The following is a 23,278-nucleotide window of genomic DNA, read 5'->3' as shown; positions in this document are numbered from 1 at the left end:
TTTCTTAACAATTGCTTTATTGGTGCTGAAAACATGTTTGAAAGCCAAAAGAATTGTTTTTAAAAATTAAAACTAGCAAAACATTTAACCCACCAACAAAATAAAACGTATCTACCTTACTTTTCTCTAGTAGGTCTCTGTGGTAGACAAAATAATGCCCCCCAAAAGATGCCCATGTCCTAATCCCCAGAACCTGGGAATAGGTCACCTTCCATGGCAGAAGGGACTCTGCAGATGTGATGAAGTTAAGGACCCTGGGATGGGGTGATTATCCTGGATTATCCTGGTGGGCTCATTGTAACCACAGGGTCCTTAAAAGTGGAAGAGGCGGGCAGAAATCAGAGGGAGATGAGATTACAGAAGAAAGGCACAGAGAGATGCAGCATTGCTGGCTTTGAAGGCAGAAGAAGGGGCCACGTGCCACGGAATGTGGACAGCATCCAAAAGCTAGAAAGGGCAAGGAAACAGATTCTTCCCTAGAGCCTCCTGGAAGGAACGCTGCCTTGCCAATGCTTTGAATTAGCCCAGTGACACCACGTCCAACACTTGGACTTCTGAACTACAGAAACTATAAGAAAATAAAGTTATGTTGCTTAAACCACCAAGTTTGTGGTAATTTGTTACACAGCAAATAGAGAACTAAGACAGTCACAAAGGCTATCCAGTCAGTGTTGGCATGCTTTAGTGCACAATAAAATAAGCAGCCAGGTCACCAGGGAGGGGACTCATAACTCTGGCTTCGCTAAGCTCCGCCGTGCAGCTTCTGGCTACTGCAATGCCACAAAGTAAGAGAATTATCATTAATGACAGTCCCTACCCCTGAAGAATTAGCTCTAACAGGTCTGGGACACAAGAAGATCCGTGTTTAACTAGTGACTCTATTAGAAATTGATGGTGGTTCACGCTCTGAGAGACATTCATTCCTGCCTGTAAGGAGCTTATAATTTAGGGGCTGAGTAAACATAATTCCAATACCTAATAGGTAAATAAATATGCATACTTCCAAAGACAGGTCAACAGCCAGGGACAAGTACAGAAGGCTAAAAATGGCCCAGAGCACATAAATCCTTCCATAGGCTTTGATAACAAAGCCTAGTTGTAGAATTAAGCCAGAAGAGATCTCTGCCAGCAATCCTGTGTGGCCGGTGCCTGAGGGCTCTGGTAAAGCAGATTCCCAGCAGTCCTTACACACCTCTTCATGGCAAAGCTCCCCTGGTGAGCATGGACCTCAGCCCAAACCCTTCCCAGCCTCCCACCTGTCTCACCTGTTTCCTTCTGAGATGGTGATGTGCTGGCCCAGGGCATGTCGTCTTCAAATTGAACCCAGTTGCTGATGGCAAAGGCCAGGTCAGGTGGGGGCTGCTCGGGGCTCCCAGGAGGGGAGGTCGCTTCAGAGATGAGGCCCAGCTTTTCAGAGGAGTCATCCTGCTCTGAGTGGGAAAGCTCCTGAGAGCCTCTTTCTGCCGCTTGGTTCTCCCCGGAGGAGCTCTCAGACTGGTCTGAGTAAGACGACAGTGCTGGGAGGTGCTCTTCGACGCCCCCTGAAACACATACCAGACACCACCATCAATCACGTGAGGAAGGCCACCCTTCAAAACTCTCATGGAGGAAAATCCCAAGGATATGTAAGCGGTGATCACAAGACTCACCATTCCGGTGGGTGCGGATGAAGAAACAGCCACGCCCAACTGCCTCTATGCTAAAGGAGTGTTTTCCTAATAATGTGTATGAAGGATAACCTCAGCATGCCCACATTCAGTATCCAGGCAAGCTGAGAATGGAAATCTTATTCACTGTTCTTATCCTAGCATCTACTCCAGGCCTTGGCAGTCACAAACAACAATGCTTACAGAGGCCAAACAGAAATATAACTGAGTCGAACAAGAAAAGCAAAAGGCAACAGGGACTGATGGAGACTTTGGTTGAACAGGAGAGCTTCTGTCTGGACTAAACACATTCAAATTCATACTTCAAACTCCATGCAGTCCACACTACACGTGTCTGCAGACTGCCAGGTGCAAACTCTGTACCAACAACCAGCTGAATGAGGCCCAGCTAAATGAGGCCCCTAACTTTCTAGCACTTTACTGGTCCTGAAACACATAAGAGCCTTCAAAAAAAATTTTTTTTTAAAGAACTATACCCTAATGGTGGTGGTGGTTACACAAATCTAGACATCTGTTGAAACTTCTCAACTGCATACCAAAAGCGGTCAGTTTTACTATATGAAAACTTTTTAAAAATCAAAGTACTAATATAAAATTTTTTTCTGCCATCATTAGCCACACAACCTAGTCTACCTGCATGTAACCAAACCCTTTAGACTAGCGCTGCCCAACAGAAATAAAAGCTGAACCACATATGTAATTTTAATTTTTTTAGTAGCCACATTTACAAAAAAGTAAAAAGAGCTGAACTACTTTTACTAATATAAATTTCAATTCCTTATGTTGAAAATTTATAATTCTAACATGTAATTAATATAAAAGTTATTAATGAAATATCTTACTTTCACTAGGTCTTTGAAATTCAGTGTGGGTATTTTATACTTAAGACACATTTCAATTCCGACTAGCTGCATTTCAAGGACTCAATAGCCCCATGGCCACCATACTGGACGGCTCACCTGTCAACTCACGCTTTCCAGGTGCTCTCAATGAAGCTGGGCTGATAGCAGTTGGCAGTGGTAGCTGCAGTGGGACAGAACCAGCCGACAAGGCTCTGCAAACATCTCCCGTCCCCTACCTTGACCTTCATCCCTGAGGACCAGGTCCCTAGAAGTCAATTTAGCCATCTTCATCGTATCGTGGATGACAATTAACTGAGCTCTTCCTACATGCCAGGCACTGTTCTAAGCACTTTACATATATTAATTCATTTAATCCTCACAGCCCCCCTGAGGAAGGTACTGTGATTACCCCTACTGCACAAATAAACAACTACACAGAGAGGTTAAAGAGACCGTCTACCCAAGGGCATATCACTCAGCTGTGACAGAGCCAGGATCTGAGCCCAAGCAATCTGTCTCTAGTGCCTGTCACTCTTCACAGCTATGTTTTAAAAACCAAGGAACTCCAAACTGCTGTTGGGAGTGACACCATAAAAGGCCGAGTACAAAGTAGTTTGTAAATACGAAGTTTATGCTCCTTAGAAGAAAGCACCCAATACTTTTGGTGTTTCCAGGCCCTTTTGTTTGGGACTCAAAGGTTCCTAAAAATGCTTCCCCCAGGCTCCTAAGTGGAAAAATGTGCACCTTAGGAAAGTGACAAACCGGCTCTTTTTCACATATTAAGATGCCACCCAAAGAATGATCAAGCAGAAGTCATTATAAACAGTTGTGGTTCTTTGCTGATCTTTTCACTTAAGAAATGAGAGTGCTCCTTACCCTCGGAAGGGACAGGAAAGAGTGGCTCCTCATTGAAGGAGACCCACTCTGACTGGTGGGTGGCGATCACATGGTCCAAGGTCGTCATGCTAGGAAGGCACTGATCATCTTCACACTGATCGCCTCAGACAGACCCCAGAGTAATGTCTGGGGTGGAGGTATGGTAGCACAGTGGACTTGGGTCTTGGCTCTGGTGCGAGGATCTTGTAGAGGGTGGCACTCAGAACGTAGAGAGATTGGCCCCTCTTGCCTTTGGCTAATCTGCCGGGCAGAAATCTGTTTAAAAAAATAATAAAAATTAAAAAGGACAACTATCACATTATATCCAACCCACACAGGTCTAGGGTTTTCAACGCTGCCCACAAAAAGGTGTGGGTGGTTTCCAACTTGTATTCTCTCTGCCCTGTCTTGTCCCCATGTCTTGTACAGAAATATCTGCCTTTAGCATCAAGATCTCTGTATAGGCCTTCATATCAGACTTGTAAATAATCATGCAAGTTTTAGCAATCAGATCCTAAATTTCTCCAATTATTATATTTTGGAAATACTTCTATTTATAATACAATGCCATTGTTGTAAAACAAAAATTAAAACTTTTCAAAGTATTTTCACTTTCTTTTACTAGATGGTAAAATAAAAGCATGTTCTTTCCTATTAAATCATAGCACTTTCTTGCCTTAGGCAGGTAGCTCTTTGCAAGCCTGATTTAAATCCTTGGCAGAAACCCAACCACCTCCAGATGGTACCTCCAAGCATGGTTTACCAATCAAGAGAAATAGAAATGGAGTCATCTTGTTCATTTGGAGTAAATGGGAAGGGAATATTTGCTTTAGTAAAAAATGTGAGTTAAAGAAACATATTTTCAATTTAGGCCAATTTGAATTAGTACATAAAAGTCTAGCCTTTACTCACATCACAACTATGTTCTATGCATATAGAAAGATACTTAATAGACTCATAATTCTGTTTGTACTATTAATGTCCATTTACAATCTGAACCTAGCTCTTGCTCTTATGATAAATAAAATCTGAAATAATGCAAAATTAATGTGTTTCCACAAAAGAGCTACTATTTGTCCTGAACAATATCAGTTCTTATTAATGGAATACTTCCAATATTCATTTTAGTCTAGAAAAATTTAACTCATAGCCTTCTGACTGGTGCATAATAAAAAAATGTTGAGGAAATTATAGTATAGATTATTACCTGCTATAAATAATCTATGCTGGGGTTAACCAGAACAGAAATATGTAATAGTTTTTGTCTTTTTTGGGAGCTAAAACAATTTTGCTGTACAATACTGCCTAAAAATAACTGCTTGCATACATTTATAATTTTCAGAAACATATTTTTTTATATATTTTTGAAAGATTTTATTTATTTATTTGAGAGACAGAGGGAGAGGGAGAAAGAATCTGAAGCAGACTCTGCACTGAGCACAGTCCAATGCGGGGCTTGATCCCACAACTGTGAGATCATGACCTGAGCCAAATGATACTTCATTTGATTCTATAGCCATTTTAGTTGAGTAAGGCAGATATAACTATAATTTCTTTACAGATGAAGAAATTTGGAGTGGGAGGAGTGGCTTATCCAACATTTTCATTGTTTCCAGGCCCTTGTTTGGTGCCCTAAGATGTTTCCTCCAGGCTTCTAACTGGAAGAATTCACACATCCCAGAACAGTGACAAATGGACTCTTTTTTCTCCCTGATATCCACAGAATGATCAACTGGAGATATAATAAGCAGGTGTGTTAGATGCACCAAGCTAGGAAGTGATCGATACATCCCTGAAACCTAGGTCTTCTGGTGCCAAACACTCTGATCTTTGGATCACAGCCACACACACACACACACACAAAAGTACCAGAATATATGCAAAAATCACCCAACTAAAGTACTTTACAAACATCAATTACAACAGAACCATAATGAAACGATCTGTGAAAACTCCCCATGTGGAAATCTGCCAGGATACCCCAGCTGTGCAGAGAATGGAAAGCCTGGAAATCTCTCTTCCAAGTCCCTCTCCAAAGATTCTTACCAACCACGGGACCAGACGTGTGCAAACAGCCTGGAGAGTACAGAGCTCCAAAACCAGATCTCACCAGAGAACCACGCAGAGCCCAGAGACCCTAGAGCTGCCTCTGGCGGGCTTGTCCCTGAAAGCTGTTCTCAAGCCCTATCAAACATGAGTCTGTGGCTGCAGGCCAAGATAAGACAGCAAAAGAGAAGAGTCAAGACTCCTCCTCTCCCTATAACAGCAGCATATAAGCCAGGTCCAACAACAACAAAAAAGCCACAATACAAGTCCATGTGCTGACACATGCAGCGTCATAGCTCAATGGGGAAAACATCCTCCCAACCCCGTGATGATGAATCCAGCAAAATTCACAGATGAGTGTGGGGGGGTGGGGGAGAGGGGACAAGGGAAGAGGAGAAGGGAAAGGGTGAAGGCAATGGGACAAATACCAAGAAATTTTAGAGCTCAAAGGTTTTCAAGACCAACAGTCTAACTCTCAAGTTCACAGATGAGTAAACGGAGGCCTAAGGAAATCAAACATAGCAACAGAGAATGAGAGCATGGGCCTGGGATTTGAATCCTGTACAGCCTTTTAGCCTCATTTCACCCCTGTACAGCAGGAATAACAAGACTCACTTCATAATTTTAAGGCTTAAGAGAGATAATATACACGGAGTGCTTAGTACTGGGAGTAATGAGCCCTCGGTAACAATGATGATGGTAACCACAGGTGACCGCACAGAGGGCTTACTACATGCCGGGCTCCAGTCCAAACTCCGTATGAATGTCAGCTACAGTCATCACTGCTGTTGTTAAATCACTTGCCAGAAGTCACCCAGCTCATTAGTGAAGTCTTGGGACTAGGATGCAAATTTCATGGAAACCTCTCCCTGCCGTTTCTGTCATTTCCACATTCTGGCATTAGGGATTTCTCTTTTCAATCATTTTTAGACCAGTTCTCCCAGATGTTACTTGGAGTCAAGCACTCAACCTCCTCTTTACAGATACAGGCACGGTCTGGCTAAGGGACCAAGACTACTACTCAGAAAGTATGAGTGAAAGAGAAGCCCCAAAGCCTTATCTACACTTCCTTAGCTTGTCCATCCCAGATCCAGACGTGGGCTGGTTACGGATAATAAGCAGCCCCAAGAAAGCCTGGTAGAACAAGTTTATTACAGCGAACCACCTACCATAATCCTGTGAAACGGATTCTGGGTATTTGCCATGAAACAGCCACATCCAATAAGCCACAAGATGTGGTTGTACCAGCAGCTGGAAACCACAGAGGAACCCAGTAATTGTGAGGCTAAGTTCACACTGGAATTTGGGCTCTCTATAAAAACCTCACCCCATTTTTAGAATGTGAATCATAAAGTGAGGCTTAAAATCACCACAAATGGGTAGTGACTCAATATCAGCAGCAGGAATGACCAAAAGACACTGTAAGTTTCACTGAAGTCTCTGGGTTGCCACTTTGGAGAGCAGCTTCTTTCTCAGCATCCCTTACACACTAAAATCTGGGGGTGGAAAACACAGTCGGCGGATAAGATGGGAGTCACAGAAATGGGTCTGTTGTGTGCCAATCCTCTGATATACATTCATGAGCCCTATGTGTTTGGACATATACTAAGCACCTTTGAGCCAGTGACCCTCAAGCAGCTTGCAATCTAGCTGGGGACACAGAAGAGCAAACACAACAAATCTGGAAATAATTCTGCTACAGGACATACCAGAAATGCTGTCTAGCCAGAGAGAGATCTGCAAGGGCTGGAACCATAAAAAAACCGAGATTTCTTGGATTGGAAGGATATCCTTGGTTCTGGACTACCAGAAGGGAAGAGTAAGGATATCTAAGGACATCCTCGGGACAGAGGATCAGCATAAGGGAAGAATAAGAGTCAGACTCTTTGGGCTTGTTTCTAGACCAGTGAAGAGGTCAGTCTGATAAAAGCTGAGGTGTCTACTGAGGAAATGTGGGGAGAGAGGACTGGTAGACTTAACAGCTGAGGAGAAGAGTTCAGAGGGAAATGGTAAGCTGCCTAAGGTTTAAGAGGGGAGAGTGACTGAAGAAATGTGCCTACAGGAGACTAACATTCCTCAGACTGCATTGACAAGAAGCTTGGAGATGGGAGCTATCAGCCACAACAGGACCTCAGTGTCTTGGGCAAAGTCAGGGACCAGCATCATCAGGAATGTATACTGAGCTCTGTGCTAGGGCTCAATTAAAATTAACTTCACCTGTTTCTTTTAACATTTTTTAAATGGGGCAACTAGAAAATGTAAAATAATACATATACGGTTTATACTCTATTTCTATTGAACAGCATGGCTCTAAAATAGTCCACTCTTTATTCCATCTTTGTTTTTTGAAGGATATTTTTCAGTAGACATAGAATTTGAGGTTGACTTTTCTTTTCCTTCAGTAGTTTGTCTTTTGGTCTCTATTGTTTCTGATGAGGAGTTGGCTTTCTCTCCTCCTCTACTGATCTGTTTTCAAGTTCCTTGACTCTTTCTTCTATCATCTTTATTTTCCATTAAGTTCATTCTGTGAATTTTTCATCTCAGTTATTCCACTTTTCTATTCTAAAATTTTCATTAGATTCTTTTATAGTTTCTATTTCTCACCTGAGATGCCCTATATGTTCACTCATTATGACAATGTTTTCCTTTAGTTCTTTGAACATATTTGTAATAGCTGCATTAGAGGTTTTGTCTGCCATATCCAACATCTGGGCCATTTGGGGATTAGTTTCTATTGACTTTTTTTGCATACCTATTAATTGTTGATGATATACTGAAGACATTCTGGATTTGATCTTCCTCTGCAGAGCTGATTTTTGACAGAAGTCAAAATGCTTGCTCACATTCATCTTGTATAGGCTTCCACTTTGTTGGATGGATCTGTGAAAAGCCAAAGATATCTCCAAAGCTCCTCTAACAACTGCAGAACTCAAGTTCCAAACTCAATCTCCATGGCGGATTTCAGCAGCACTTGGCTCCACGCCTTATTAGGGTGGGTCTGAAGTAGGTCTTACTCTAGAACAGCAGCAGGCAAACTGCAGCCATGACCCAAGGCTGGCCCTCTGCCCTTTTTTGTAAATAAAGTCATACTGAGACAAAACCATGTGCATTCACTTACATACTGTCTATGGCTTCTTTTGCTCTACAACAGCAAATTTGAGTAGTTATAACAGATGCTGTATAGTTCACAGAACCTGAAACAATTACCATCTAACTCTTTAAAAGAGTTTTACCAACCCTGCTTGGAAGCTTGTTCCTTACCCCTAAGACAAAGACTTTCTGTGTCTTTTCTGGATGCTTAGAATGTTAATAACGTGTTAAGGAGATCTTCCCAGTGTGGCTGGGCTGGACTGTCAACTCCCAATATTGCTTGACCTCTAGTATTTTGGTCCCAGTCTCAACCTTGGAGCCAGCACTTTTGGTAAATCTCACATGGTTTCAGTCTGTACATTTGCACTCCAGCCAGGCCAAGGATTCCCGGGGTATACCCAGACACATTTCTGCTCCCCCTTACCCCATGCTACTCTCTCTTCTCTAATGCCTTGTCCAGCAGATTCCAGCTGCTTCAACTGCCCCAGACTCTGATCTCTGTTTCGTTAGCTCAGCAGGACTGCTGTGCTCAGTGTAGACTCCAGCATATGATGCTGCATCAGGAAACTCTCCCCTGGAAGAGAGCCAAGGTAATCATCAGGCTCACTTCATGAGCTTTCCTTCTCTCAGGATTGAAATACTGTGATTTCTGTTGACCAATACCTAAAAACAGTTGCCTCGTACATTTTATCCAGTAGTTTCATGGCTGTACACTGCACAAAGACTAGTTTGTTACCAGTTACAGCCCAAATTGGAAGTCTTCCCCTGAAATATTTCCTTCTGACTTGTAATCATTTTAAAAAATAAAAAAAGAGTCCAGTTCAGATCATCTAAATTAGGGTGATTTTATACTGATGTCCTGGAAATGTTAATTAGAAGTTTAAGAAAACTTTCATAAATCATACGAAAAGGAAAGGAGGGTTTCATATAGCTATATGGATGAATTCCATCCCTTCAGAGCTGAGAAAATGTTTTGTTTTGTTAGGATAACTGTGAGTTATAATACTGTAACATAATTCTTGTTTGGTTAGTGAGCCACAAAGGTTATTTAAATCTGAGAATTTAGACAGCTCCCTCTTCTCTCTCTTTGCCATATGTATTCAACTAGATAGTTACTTTGGACATGTCTGCATCCACTTGTTGGGTTTTGAGGCTACTGGCAAATGCTATCCAGCCATCTGTTTGGGGTTTATGCAGAAACATCTCAAACTAGGTCCTACTGCCGATTCCAAACCCTAAAGTAAGGCCTCAGCCTTTTTCTGATCAAAGACAAGCATCTCAAGGTCAAAAAGAAAACTGGGAAGAAAGAAGGAAAAACTAAGACCACATAGATCGTATGTATTTCTGCAAAGCTTTCTTCTAAAGCAAGACATTCAACCAACTTCCTGAACATCTACTACGCACTCAGAATTTGCAATGTATGATACAAAATAATATCCAGCATGGTTTTGTACTCTGAGACCTCTGTCACAGTGGGCTAAAGAAATCACAAAGATTTAATCATGAAGTTAAAGTAACCATGCCACTTGTTTCACAACTTCACAAGCCCGGAAGGCACAATTGCCCTATGACAAAGACCTATATCAGATTCAAGACCTGGAACACTGCTTCTCTTCCTTCTTCTCAAGTCTTTTTCTTTAGGAGAGAACAGAGTTCATTTTAACAGAATCTGAACACTGGAGAAAACACACACACACACAAACATACACACACACACATTTTAATTAACAGGTGCTTTGATGTTCCCAAAGGAAAAGGTAAGTAGCTTTGGTTGTATGCTTCTACTATCTTTTTACCATTTTTTCTTTCATTTAAATATATTATTCTTTAAAAACTAAAAAAAGACAAGACTGATCACTCCTCTTCCCCTGGAAGTTGTTGAATAAAATGAACACCCTAGCCTCAAGTCAACCATACATAAGAACTCCAAAAGGAATATATATCATATTTCAACCAACATCAGTATGTATCCATGATTCTCTGTGAACCAACTCCCCACTATTTCTCTTTCAATCACATACACCATAATTCCCCATCCCTACATGTCTGTTTTTGTCCCCTCTAAAGTCATTATTTGTGTATTATATACACATACACACATACACAAATACACACATATAAATATATATATATTTACATGCATGCATATATGTGTATCTCAAGGTTATAATTACAAATATTTTATTATGTGATTTTTCTTCAAAATAAACAATCCTGATAGCTGTGTTATTAAAGAACTCTATGGCTCCACATTCAGAATCAAGTCTCTAAGTCATGCTTGGCCTAAAAAACAGGCTGTATCTGATCTTTGGTGCATTCCTGAGGCAGTGACCCTGAAGGACGTTCCCAGGTGCCTGACCAGTGTGTTACATTCAGAATGTAATGAATAACCCTGGCAGGAAGTCACCCTTTAAGGTCTACAGAAGACTTTCTAATACCTCAAACTCTTAGGAGGTCCTGGCTTACTCCATCTTGGTAAACTCAGCTCACTTTAGTTTCATATTTGGAATAGGAATACTAATATTTTGCCTGTATGAAAGTAAGGAGTTGGTATGGATAATTTCTTTCCATCTGTATTTTAGAGCCATAGGTCTATCACTTTAGATGTTCCATCATAAGACTCTCAGTTGCCTAGGAGTCTATAGGAATCTTGCGGGCCCCAATGGTGGCCATATTCCTAGGCATAACCCTGAGACTTTCCAAGAAGCTAAACAAAATATTATTATATTTCACTGAAACTAAGATGCCATAGATTGTAAAATGCATCTCATTTTAGAGATTATAAAATATTTTTAAATATGTGTATTTGTGTGTGTATACACATACACACACACACACACATTTCTTGAAATCAAAGAAATACTCTTATTTTTATACCAAAACCCCAAAATTACTAGTAGTATATATTTCCAGGATGCACAGAACTTCATGGATTATGTCAATTCATTCTTACAATAACCCTAAGTAAAGCAGATATTTCTCTCATTTGACAGATACATGTACTGACTCAGGGAGGTTGCTTGACTAACCTAAGGTCACACAGTGAACCATGACAGAGTTGGGACAGGATCACAAGTCTCCTGACTCTAACTTCTATACTCTTTCCACTACACCACATTCTGCCTTTCAGAAAATAGGTATAACAGTTATGTTAGCTGGATACCCAATATCCATTTCTTCTCCTCATCCAGCACCAGGGGATGGGTCATTACTGGTTAAGCCAGTCACAAAAAATTTCTATTCCTGCTTTCCCACTCCCTTGCACCTAGCGGTAGCCACTTGATCAAATTCTGGTCAATGAGACACAGATAGAGGTATGATGAGAACTAAAGTTCTGAGAGTGTTTTGGTCTTTGTTTTGTCTTGCTTTGCATTGCATGTCTCCATGAAGTAGACATAATGCTCATGCAGCCCCGATCCTTCTCCCTTTCTCTTTTTTTCCTATCTTGAATATGGTTGTGATGGCTGGAGCTAAGATAATCACACTGCAACCACAAATGAAAGGACAAGAGAATCACAGTCACTGAGCCACTGAGCCAGTATCAATAATCATTCATCTCTATATTTATTATGTGAAAAAGATATTGTTTAAACTACTGTAATAAGGTTTTCTGATACATAAAGATGGATGCAATTCTAGATTAACTGTGAAGAATTTTAAGATGACCCCCATATGATATCCACATCCTAGGGTGACTAAAAGCAGAGAGTTTTCTCTCACTGGTAGCAAAAGTAGTCAGAGAAATTCAAAGTGTGAGAGGAAAGGTCTCCATTACTGAGACAGAGATGACCACAGGGTGACTACAATCCTAAAGCCACAAGGAACTGAATCCTGCCAACAACAAGCATAAGTTTGGAGAAGACTCAGTTCCAAGTGAGCACACAGTGGGCCAATCCTTAATTTCAACTTTGTGATACTGTGGATAGAGGACCCACCCATCCCATGCCAGCTTCATAGTTTAAAAATGGGAGAATTTATTCTAAAGCTCAAAATCTTGAGGGACAAGTCTTTTAAAAATAACTTCCCAGTATGGGTAAGGGACTGCACTTCAACTGACATCAACTATAATCCCTAGTAGGGAATAAATTAAAAATAATACAAACAGCAAAAGAACACAAAATTACACATGTAGCACTTTGGAACATACTACATAGGATTTCTTCCTTAGTTACTTAGACCACTACAAAATTAGCTTGTCTTTCCAGAGACATGGGGCAAGGCTGGAAGAGTGATCATTTTAATATAAAAAATTAAAGAACAATTTTGGGTACCTTTCCTTTGAACATCAGGAGGCTAATGAATATTCAACCAGTTTACTGGTGCAGTAATGATGATATCATACCAATGACTCTTCCTAACAACAAGGGATGTTAACATTTTAGAATGTATTAAAGGCTGGATGAGGGGAGAGTGAGCAAAAAGGAAGGCAAGGAGAAGTAGAACAGATTGTGGAATCGCCTCTCAAACTTTTTTTTTTTTAACAGGATATTTATTAATTCATCCACTAAATTGTTAGCAAACACCTGCTAGATGTTCAGGATACAAAAAGTAAATGAGATAAATATGAAATAGATAAGCCTTCAAGGGGTTTATATCCAAAAGGATGAAACAAGTTAGCTATAAACAAGTAAAATACCTACAAATCAGTACAGGGTTAAGACAAGGAATAACAAGGGATCTTAGTTATTAGGGTGATAGAAGAAGATCTCTCTGAAGAGGTGACATGTAATTACTACCTCAAGGATGAGAAGAAGCCAACCATGACTGGACAGGAAGTAGAAAGTATTCAAGGTAGAGGGAACCAAAGGCAGAGTCTGAGATAGAAACAAACAAACAAGAAAAACCTTGAACTGGGAGTAGAGTGAGCAAGGAGCCTAAGATAAGGTTGTAAAGGCAGTTCGTTTTTAGGAATATAGGATCTTGCAAGCCAAACTAAGATGTTCAGATTTTATGCTAAGCACGATGAGAAGTCAATGAAGGATTTAAAGAACAACAAAATTTAATGCGCCTTTTCAGAAGCTGAGTGGAGAACAGATGGGAAGAGGAAAGAGTAGAAGTGGAAAGAACAGTTAGGAAGCTGTCATACAGTTGAGATGAAAGATGATGGCAGCCTGAAGGGGCGCCTGCGTGGCGCAGTTGGTTGAGCATCCAACTCTTGGTTTCAGCTCAGGTCATGATCTCAGGGTCATGAGATCAAGCCCCATGTCGTTGTGCTCCACACTCAGTGGGGAGTCTGCTTGAAATTCTCTCTCTCCCTTTGCCCTTCTCCCCACTCACACACACACACACACACACACTCTCTCTCTCTCAAATAAATAAATCTTTAAAAAAAAAAAAAAAGAAAGAAAGGTACAGCAGCCTAAAACAATTCAAGTGCCTATCCCTGGGGTTATGGATAAACAAATGTGCTATCTACATACAAAAGAATATTATTCAACCTTCAAAAGGAAGGAAATGCTGCTACAATGTGGATGAACCTTGAGGACATACGCTAATGAAATAAGTCTGTCACAAAAGGACAAATACCATATGATTCCACTTATATGAGGTCCCTAGAGTAGTCACATTCACAGAAACAGTAGAATGGTGGCTGCTGGGGGCTGAAGTGAGTAGGGGTGGGGAGAGTGGGGAGGTAGTGTTTCATGGGTAAAGAATTTCAGTTCCGAAAGATGAAAAGAGTTATGGAAATAGATGGTAGGGATGGTTGCCCAACAATGTGAATGTATTTAATGCCACTGAACTTAAAAAACACTTAAAAATGGTTAAGATAGTAAATTTTCTATGTATTGGAACACAGTTTTTAAAAATTTTTCTTGGGGCACCTGGGTGGCTCAGTCATTAAGCATCTGCCTTCAGCTCAGGTCATGATCTCAGGGTCCTGGGATCGAGCCCCACATCAGGTTCCCTGCTCTGCAGGAAGCCTGCTTCTCCCTCTCTTACTCCCCTTGCTTATGTTCCCTCTCTCACTGTGTCTCTATCAAATACATAAATAAAATCTTTAAAAAAAAATTTTTTTTCTTAAAAAATGACCATGTTAGTTGAAAGTATGCAAAGCAATTTTCATTATCAAAGGGAAAAATATGATTGTTTTGTGATCTTTAAAACTTTTTGTCAAAGCATTAAGAACTCTCTTACTACTGATTATAAATGTACAGGGTAATAAAGATATCATAAAACTAATGTGACTTAGTACACTGTAACTGAAAACAAAAGTAGTTTCATTTATCAAAAAAAAAATTATAGTGGCCAGAATCAGGATGGGGGCAATGAAGATGGAGAGAATGAAGCATATCTGAGATAGATGTTGGAAGCAGGGTCTCCAAGTTTCTAATGGATACCATATGTAGGGAGAGCAAAGGTGGAATAGTAACTCCTGGATTCTGGTTGAGGACTGGGTTGGATGGTACTGCCATTGACTGGGTTGAGGGAAGGAGTCAGAATCTACGGGTAAAATAAATATTTCTTTTTAAATATGATGCATTTGGGATGCTTATTAGACATCCAAGAGAGAGGTCAACTGTGTACTTCAACATGCAAATCTGGAGCTCAGGGCTAGCAATAGAAATTGGAAAGTCATCATTACACAGAATGGATCAGGTCATCTAGAGAGAAACTGTAGCCAAAGAGGAGGGTGGCTGATGTTCTCGTATGCATGGGCAGTGTGGAGACACACCATGAAGCTCCACTCAGAGCCCAGGACCTTGTGACTCCAACTGGACAGAAAAGAGGAGGGAGCCCAAGTTAGGGAGTGCTGCCATGCTCTGCTCTTCAGTACATGGACATGTGGGAGGCAGAGGTCCCGGACCAACCAGACCATTCTCTACCTGGCCTCGTGGAAACAGAAAAAGAGTTTGGAACGGAGCGTTCTCCATGAGAGATGCTCTGAATCCCAGGCTTGGAGAAAAAAAAATGAAAATGCTGCTAAAGAACTCAGTAAATTTAGGAGCAAATATCCTCAGTGCTAACTCTGTCGGCAGGAGAGGGGCAGGTACCAGACATGTTATAACAAAGGCAGGAATTTCCTGAAACCACAGGCAATTTTACAATTCTGAATAATTATTAAGTGAGACAATGTGGGTGAGAGTAGTCAGGCGATTGCAGCATTATTCCAAAAGTAAGGTCTGCACATTGTTGTCAATCAAGCAACAGAACGGGGAAAGGGTGAGGGCCCCCGAAAACAAAGTCAGGTGCTCTGGCAACGCCCCTGGGGCCACCAGTCATTCTTCTGCATGGCCGCTCGGGGAGGGAGAGGCACAGCGCAGGGCAGCAGCTTTAGCGGCTCTCCCTTTATTAACAACGATGCCCACAGACCCATCTCCTACCTCCCCCACCCTGTCCCCAAGCACTCTTCATGCGCAAGCTCACTTCTGTCATCCCATAGATGAGGCACATCATCCCCTTTGTTCCTCCAACTGACCTTCTGAGGTAGGTGCTATTAGTAATATCAACACTTTAGAGAGGACAAAAGCTGAGAACAGAGAGATTAAGTAACTTCCTCAAGGTCACAGCGCTAGTAAATGGTAGTGCTAGGATTCCAACCCAAATCATTCTAAATTCTCAGACTGTTCTCTAAAGATCATTGGCTCATTCATTCAGTCAACCAACAAGAACGGAGAGCCTACAATGTGTCAGCCCCAACTCTGTGCTAGTTTCAGGGATAGAGAAATAGATATTACAGAAGCCAGAGAGGCCAATCAGCCCACGGCCCCAGACTCGTGAAGGATTTTAATATTATCCTTTTTTTAAGTGGAGCCTAATACAGGGCTTGAACTCACAACCCTGAGATCAAGACCTGAGTTGGATGCTTAACCGACTGAGCCACCCAGGCGACCCAAGGTCTTTAATATGATTAAAAATGGAAGCACACATTTAGTCACAGGAATATACTGCAACAATTGAAAGAGGTGCCTCCTACAACCTTCAATTCATGTCCCATTACCAAACCACTCTGCCTGAAGAGTTCAATGAACATGATTTGTAACTCCTATAGTTATCCTGTGTATAGCAAAACTATATTTCATTGTGGGTTTCTGTGTATGAATATGTATTAAAGGCTTTAATTTAGTTAAAGGCAAATACACAAGAAAAGTCAAAATATTTTCTGACCCTGTCTTGGAACTTCCTCAGTCTTTAATATATTGGGAACCACAGAAAAAGGAAGGAACATAGGTCTCTCTCCACCACCTCTAAGAAGCCCTGAACTTGAATGACAGCATGGGTTACTATGGAGGATGACCAAAGGTCACAGGGGTGGAGGAGCCTAGGGAGGCTTCCTAGAAGAGGCTATATCCAAGGTGGGTTTTAGGAAGATAAATTGCACACTGATTCAGAGCACAAGCTCTGTTTGCAGTCAAGCAGGCCAAGCCCCTCATTGTTAATTATAATCATGAGAATGTTTCAAACTCTCTAAACCTGAATTTTACTTAATAGTTTCAGAGAGTCTTATGAGGATGAAGAAAGATGCTGGACGTGAGACTTTCAGTACAGGGAATAATAAGCATCCCATTGGGGTGACTGGGTGGCCCCGTTGACTGGGCATCCAACTTTTGATTTCAGCCCAGGTCATGATCTTGGGGTCTTGAGATCGAGCCCCAAGTAGGGCTCCATACTCAGCAGGGAGTCTGCTGAAGATTCTCTCCCTCCCTCTCCCTCTGCCCCTCCCCCCTTGCTCACACACGTGCCTGCACTCTCTCTAAAATAAATAAATAAATCTTTAAGAAAAAATAAGCATCTCATTAATGTTATCTATTACCATTATAATTTCTACTAAGGATGAGCAGGAGTTAGCCTGGCAGAGAGACAAGGCAAGAACTTGCTGATTTCATGCCTGTGGTCATGGCATTCAGGAAGTGAAAGTGGAAGGAAGGGGGAGACCCTAGAAATTTGGGGAAAAAAGGAAGTAGTGGTGTGAGCTTCAGTCTGACACAGGAAATGGCCCGACCAGCCGGCTGCGAGGCATTAGTTGGCCTGGAAATGCCTAACGAGAGGAGGTACAGGAGGCAGGGACGTCACACGGGACCACTGTGGGACTCCATGTGCATGATCATCTACGTGAGCAGCGTCCGTGGAGGGTGCATGGCGCAACCAATGCAGCTGAAGACAGCAACTTGCCTGGACAGGTGCAGCTAGAGTCCTCAAACGGTAGACACCACGGCTCCACGGTTCTCCTGCTGCTGGTGTGGCCCAGTCATCTGGGCTGTTTCAGCAAACGGGGCAACAGTGGGACCAGCGCTGTGACCAACCCCTTTGGGCCATATGGAAACCAGATCTAAAAGAGTCCAGTGGTCACAAGAGAATCTGGGATTATCCCAATGTATTGGTGCAGCGGCAGCAACGTGGAACCTTCATTTTAGAAATTCCTGCCAATGCTCCCCATATCAAGAAGAGCTAGAATGAGAGGAAAACCAAGGTCTAAGCCACCGATCTCAAGCTTGGTGGGTGGCTCTAAATGAAGTCAGCTCAGTGCAGATTTGCCTAGAAAAACACAGAGCTTTATTCTGTCAGGTAGAGGAAGAGAGAAAAACTATTTCCCCATATTTCCCTCTTTCATAGAAATAACTTTCCTCCTGGGCTGCACTGCCAACTCCCCTTAACTCTTTCCCCGCCACTCCACCCTTCAGCATCCCTCCCCCCAAACTCCAGAAGCCCTCACCAGCACTCCATCCCCTGGCACTCTAACACCCCTGAAGCGCCACGCTGCACAACTCTGGGAGGCGCCATTCACGTATGTACCAGGCAACGGGAACAGTGCCTCCTTATGGGAATGCTGCCCCTGGAGCCCCGCACACGTCTTTCTGCCACTCATCCACACTTAAAAAAGAGCAGGGAAATCTCAAATGCTCAGGAGAGAACCCTGACTGGGAAAGAAGATGGAAGTAATGCTTACAGCCATAAGAATCCTTGAGCTATTCTTCATTCAACAGAAGAAACCACAGCGAAAGGAAATACAATGACGCCTGGGTGATCAGGGGGACGGCCTGCCCAAACTGAGGGCAGAGACGGGCGGGAAATATCCTAAGGAAAGGAGGAGCGTGGAGTTAATTGGGAGTGGAGGTGGGCAGTGAGTTTTAATTGGGGATATCCTGACATTCAAGGACTGTGAAACAAAAGGGTGGATATAGGAAATGCAGATCTGGGGCCTAGAGAAAAATCAGGGGTAGAAAGTTAGATTTGAGACACACACACACACACACACACACATCCAAAAGATGATACATGAAGCCAAGGGAAGGAACAGGTTATCAACAAAGGAAGAAAAAGACAGACAAAAGAAGATGGCTGAGTCCTGTAGCGTGCCTACCTATGGGGAAACAAAGAAGTGAGAAGGAAAAATGGGGACGCCCAAAGGGACAGAGCTAGACGGCGAGAGAATTAAGAGGAAAACCAGAGGCCTCTAGGGTCATGAAAGCAAGAGAACTCTCAAGAAGGTATGTTTCTCTAGTGTCCAATGTTGTGGAGAGACATTACGGGGCTTGCATGGTCACTACTGACCCTTAAGAAGATTAACTGGAGTGTTAGCTCCTTGAGGGATGGTCTATGACCTTTGTCACCATATTCCCAAAGCTCAGGGCCAATGACACAGAAGGAAAGCAACAAGCATTTGTAGAACAGAGTAAAGCAGCTAGACTCGAAGCCCCATTGTAAAGAGTTAATAATATACTGTGATTACAGTTTAAAGTTTAATGACTCTTAATACAACTTTGTACAGGAAGGCAAAAAATCACCAGTGCACACATTGTTAATCCCCATTACAAGTTTCTATGGAGGAAGCACTTTTCTTTTCACCTGGCACAAACTGAAACTCACCTCAGAGAAGGAACAAGAGGCTATTTCCTGGGATCTCCCCTGCCACAAATTCTCTGAATGACCACAGCAAAGTTGTAAAACCTTTCCATTTTTGTTTCCACATATTTATTAATTTGGAATTAATATAAATTCATTTGCAACCTTGAAAATACTTGAAAGACCGGAAATAGATTTAACTAGTCTCAAACCATATGTGACTCTCACATGTCCAACAAAATTAAATACCTAGCAGGTAAACACTGCTTCTGTGGAAGGGTTTATTTAGCATGCCTTCCCACCTGTTTTAGCAAGATTAAAATTGGCCTGACATTTACCAAAAAAGCACCTCTTGGAAACCCAATCAAACCTTTAAGGGCTAGGGGCGCCTGGGTGGCTCAGTCGTTAAGCGTCTGTCTTCGGCTCAGGTCATGATCCCAGGGTCCTGGGATCGAGCCCCGCATCGGGCTCCCTGCTCGGCAGGAAGCCTGCTTCTCCCTCTCCTGCTCCCCCTGCTTGTGTTCCCCTCTCTCGCTGTGTCTCTCTCTGTCAAATAAATAAATACAAATCTTTAAAAAAAAAAACCTTTAAGGGCTAAAAAATATCACCTTACATTTGTTTCCCATACAGAGATTAACTCTCTATCACTCTCAAGTTGTACTTTAAAGACAGAATAGTAATACCTCCAGCAAATAGCTTTTGCCAGCTTACTCTGTAGGGCCCTGTGCTGACGGCCTTCTGTGCATTATCTCAGCTGATCTTTGCAACCGCTCCGTGAGGGTGCTATTGTTAACGCCCACTTCCAGAGGAAGAAACTGAAGCTTGGATCAGCTAACTTTCTCAAAGCTACACAAGCAGTAAGTGGTGAAGCTCGGCTCTAAACCCAGAATATATCACACATCCTCACAGGATCAATTTTCTCAGCTGTATAATATTCTGCTACATAAATGACATATAAAGACACATGATTTTTTTTTTTTTTTAATTAGAAAGATTTTTAAAAATAGGAAATCATGAAACAGATAGTCAGCCTACACAGGGACCAGATCCACAGGTTCCAAATGATGGATCTTTTACTACTAATGGACCCATCTGCCCTGTTCCCCTAAATGAGGGCAGTCAATGCTGCATGGGAAGAGAGGGCAGGGGGTACATGGCTGAAGGCTCAGACTCCCAGCTAAGGCCTGTCAGATCCATACACTAGAGACCACCTGTCCTATAGTGCTCCTCCCTCTTCTTCCACCTTTACTGGCCCCTATTTCTCTAAGGAAATAGTGGTAGGTTTGAATGTCTTAGGCTGGGTTCCTTAGACATCACAGCCTGAGACCAAGCTTCTAGGCCAGCGCTCTATGGCAATCCCAGGGAAGCTAGAGTTAGAAAAAGAAATGAGACAGTGAAATCAAATATAAAATGGCACGGGACCAGTCATGCCTTCACAAGAAACAAAACTTCTCACTGGTCATATTAGACACCCCCAGAGAGGCTGGTAGAGACTGCAGCCTCCCAAAAGTTTCCATCAAAGGGAGCAGTGCTCTGAGAGAAAGAATCTGCCACGTCCTGCCTGTTTCTTGTTCCCCACTGGGCCAAAGTTCATTCCATGGTGACCCAACTTCCCCCATACTTTTGGGGTGTACTGTCTGGCTCCTTCAGCAGCAGATGGGAAAGCCAGATCCCACGCCCTACAGGGTGATGCTCCGACTGAGTCCAAAAGTGGTGGGAGTAAGCCCAACATGGCCTTGGATGGTAGGATGGTGTAGTCCAGCAGAGCCCGTCACCAAGGAAACCCAGAGGCAAGTGGGGCTAAGAGGATTTGAGGTGGTGCCCAAGAGGTGACCAACAAAGGAAGGTTAAATCTCGCCAGGAACCAGTACTGGTATGCAATCCCACATACACAGAAAATGGAAGAGATGACCTAATAAATGTTGGACGGTGGGTTATTTGTGCTCATGGAGCTTCTGCAGGTTCTTAGAATTCTCACTGCCACAGGACATCATCCGTTCACACATTTTTCGTTCATTCAGTAAGATTTCCTCAGCATCTCCTGTCGCTAGGCATGTTCTAGTGAAATTCTAGAAACAGAGGAGTGAGACTCAGACCTTGCCTTGGAGAGAGAGATAGGCAAACTAAACGGATATTCACAGTACAGTGTGATCAGGGCACCCCAGGAGAATCCAACAGTGCCATGAGCACACAGAGGAGTGGCACCTAGCTCGTCTTGGGGTCAGTGAAGAAAAACTGAGGGAAGGTGGTACCTGGGCAGGGGCTTGAAAGATGAACAGAAATTAGCTGGGGGCAGCGAAAAAGGAGATTCCAAGCAGTATGGCATCGATAACAACAGAACAAGACAATGTATCATGGTTAACTAGAGGGTGACATTCGACTTAGCCATGATTAAACAGTGACATTACTATACAAAACCAGTTTGGGTACTGAAAAGTATGTGCAACAGACATCCTTGTCTCTTATATTCATCCCCAGACCTTCCCCCTCAGCTCCATTCTTGAACATTACTCATTACTGACCCCAACCCCTGGAGTATGTATGTATCAGAGATGGGGTAGGATCTGAAGATAAGAATAAGACATGGCATGAGGCGAAGATGAGTCTAAGAAATGAATTTTATGTTCAGGGATTGCCTGAGATTCAGGAGCGGTATTAGGAATGGGGCAGGAAGCCAGGATGGGGGTGATGCAGAGAGCTAGAGTGTTTTGTACATGACTTAGAAACTTGAAGTGTAACAGTTTTTAATAAGTTCCCCCATGTAAAATGGCTATAATAAAATGTGATATGTTCATACAAAGTCTACGAGATGAATGAAAGCATGTTGTATTTTCTAAACTATAAGCAGCTCAGTCTGACTGAAGAAATAAGCCTGGAGAATAGTAAGGCAAAAGGCTGGAAAGATGAGGAATCAGGTCAGACGGGGCCTTGTGAGCCATGCCAAGGTTGGGTTTTGTCATAGGGTAATGGAGATCAATTAAACAATTTTAAACGAGGAAATGATATGATTCAATCGTATTTTAGAAAGATCATTCTGGAAGCAATGAGGAAGACAGACAGGAGGGTGGGAAGACCAGCTTGTAATCACAGTGATGAGGCATGGCAAGATGAGGGATAAAAAGGAAAGATGTTTTTTATGAGTCATTGAAAATGAAAGATCATCAAGACATGGGGATAAAGTCATTTGAAGCTCATTTAGGTTGAGGGAGTAGTGATGTAGTAGGTGGATGAAAAAGATTAGTGGGGCGCCTGGGTGGCTCAGTCGGTTAAGCGTCTGCCTTCGGCTCGAGTCATGATCCCAGAGTCCCCGGATCACGTCCTGCATTGGGCTCCCTGCTCAGTGGGGAGTCTGCTTCTCCCTCTGCCCTTCACCCTGCTTGTGCTCTCTCTCTCTCAAATAAATAATATCTTCAAAAAAAGAAATGGAAAAGAAAAAGATCTTTAGAAAACTGGATATTTTTCTGGCTATTCACCATCCTTCAGAAGGACTTCATGGGGAGGAATGATTGAGGGGTGGTAGGATATGAGGAGTTCAGTTTTAAACCTAGTGAGTTTGATGGGCCTGTGGGACAACCACACTGAGATGTCTTAGGGTCTGTTAAACAGATCAAGAACTCAGAAGAAGAAAAATAAGTATTAATAACACAGATTGAAAGGTCACTGGTAGCCATGGGTTTGGAGTAGGTCACCTAGAGAGAATGTACAACGGGAGGAGAAAGAAGAAGCAAGGGTGTGAAGGTCAACATACACACACAGGGCATGAGATAAACAGACATTGGAGAGGTCACTGAGCATGCCTCCTCCTGTCATCATCATGAAGGCCTGCACCAAATCCAACCTTCCGCCGCAAAATCAACCTGGTTTACTTAGAACCCAGAGGAAGACCAGGTAAAAGAGATACTGTGTTCACTTCAACAAGCAAAGTCTTCAGGTGACACAGAGTTAGGGCAGCTGTACGTGAGCTCAAGGACAGCT

The 23,278-nt window shown here is 42.5% G+C and overlaps 1 protein-coding gene across 8 annotated transcripts in view; it reads right to left on the bottom strand.

Annotated features, from left to right (window-relative positions):
- The window catches only part of STON2 (stonin 2), a 138,421-nt gene that overhangs the window by 103,418 nt on the left and 11,725 nt on the right, over positions 1-23,278 (bottom strand). For 4 of the 8 annotated variants that reach the window (XM_034992297.1, XM_034992301.1, XM_034992300.1 and 1 more), the window contains 2 exons: positions 3,386-3,661; positions 1,266-1,541 (listed from right to left, as the gene is read on the bottom strand). In XM_034992297.1, coding sequence (XP_034848188.1) covers positions 1,266-1,541; positions 3,386-3,473 — 364 coding nt within the window. In that variant the 5' untranslated portion in view covers positions 3,474-3,661. Of the gene's footprint in view, positions 1-1,265; positions 1,542-3,385; positions 3,662-8,183; positions 8,321-8,945; positions 9,034-23,278 lie in introns of those variants that run through there. The other 4 variants (XM_034992295.1, XM_034992303.1, XM_034992302.1 and 1 more) reach the window with 2 other exon arrangements.

Source organism: Mirounga leonina, unplaced genomic scaffold (genome assembly GCF_011800145.1).
Source record: "Mirounga leonina isolate KUSES-001 unplaced genomic scaffold, KU_Mleo_1.0 Mir_82, whole genome shotgun sequence".
NCBI classification, from domain to species: Eukaryota; Metazoa; Chordata; class Mammalia; order Carnivora; family Phocidae; genus Mirounga; species Mirounga leonina.
Note: the sequence above shows the minus strand (reverse complement) of the source record. Positions and strands in the feature narration are given on the sequence as shown.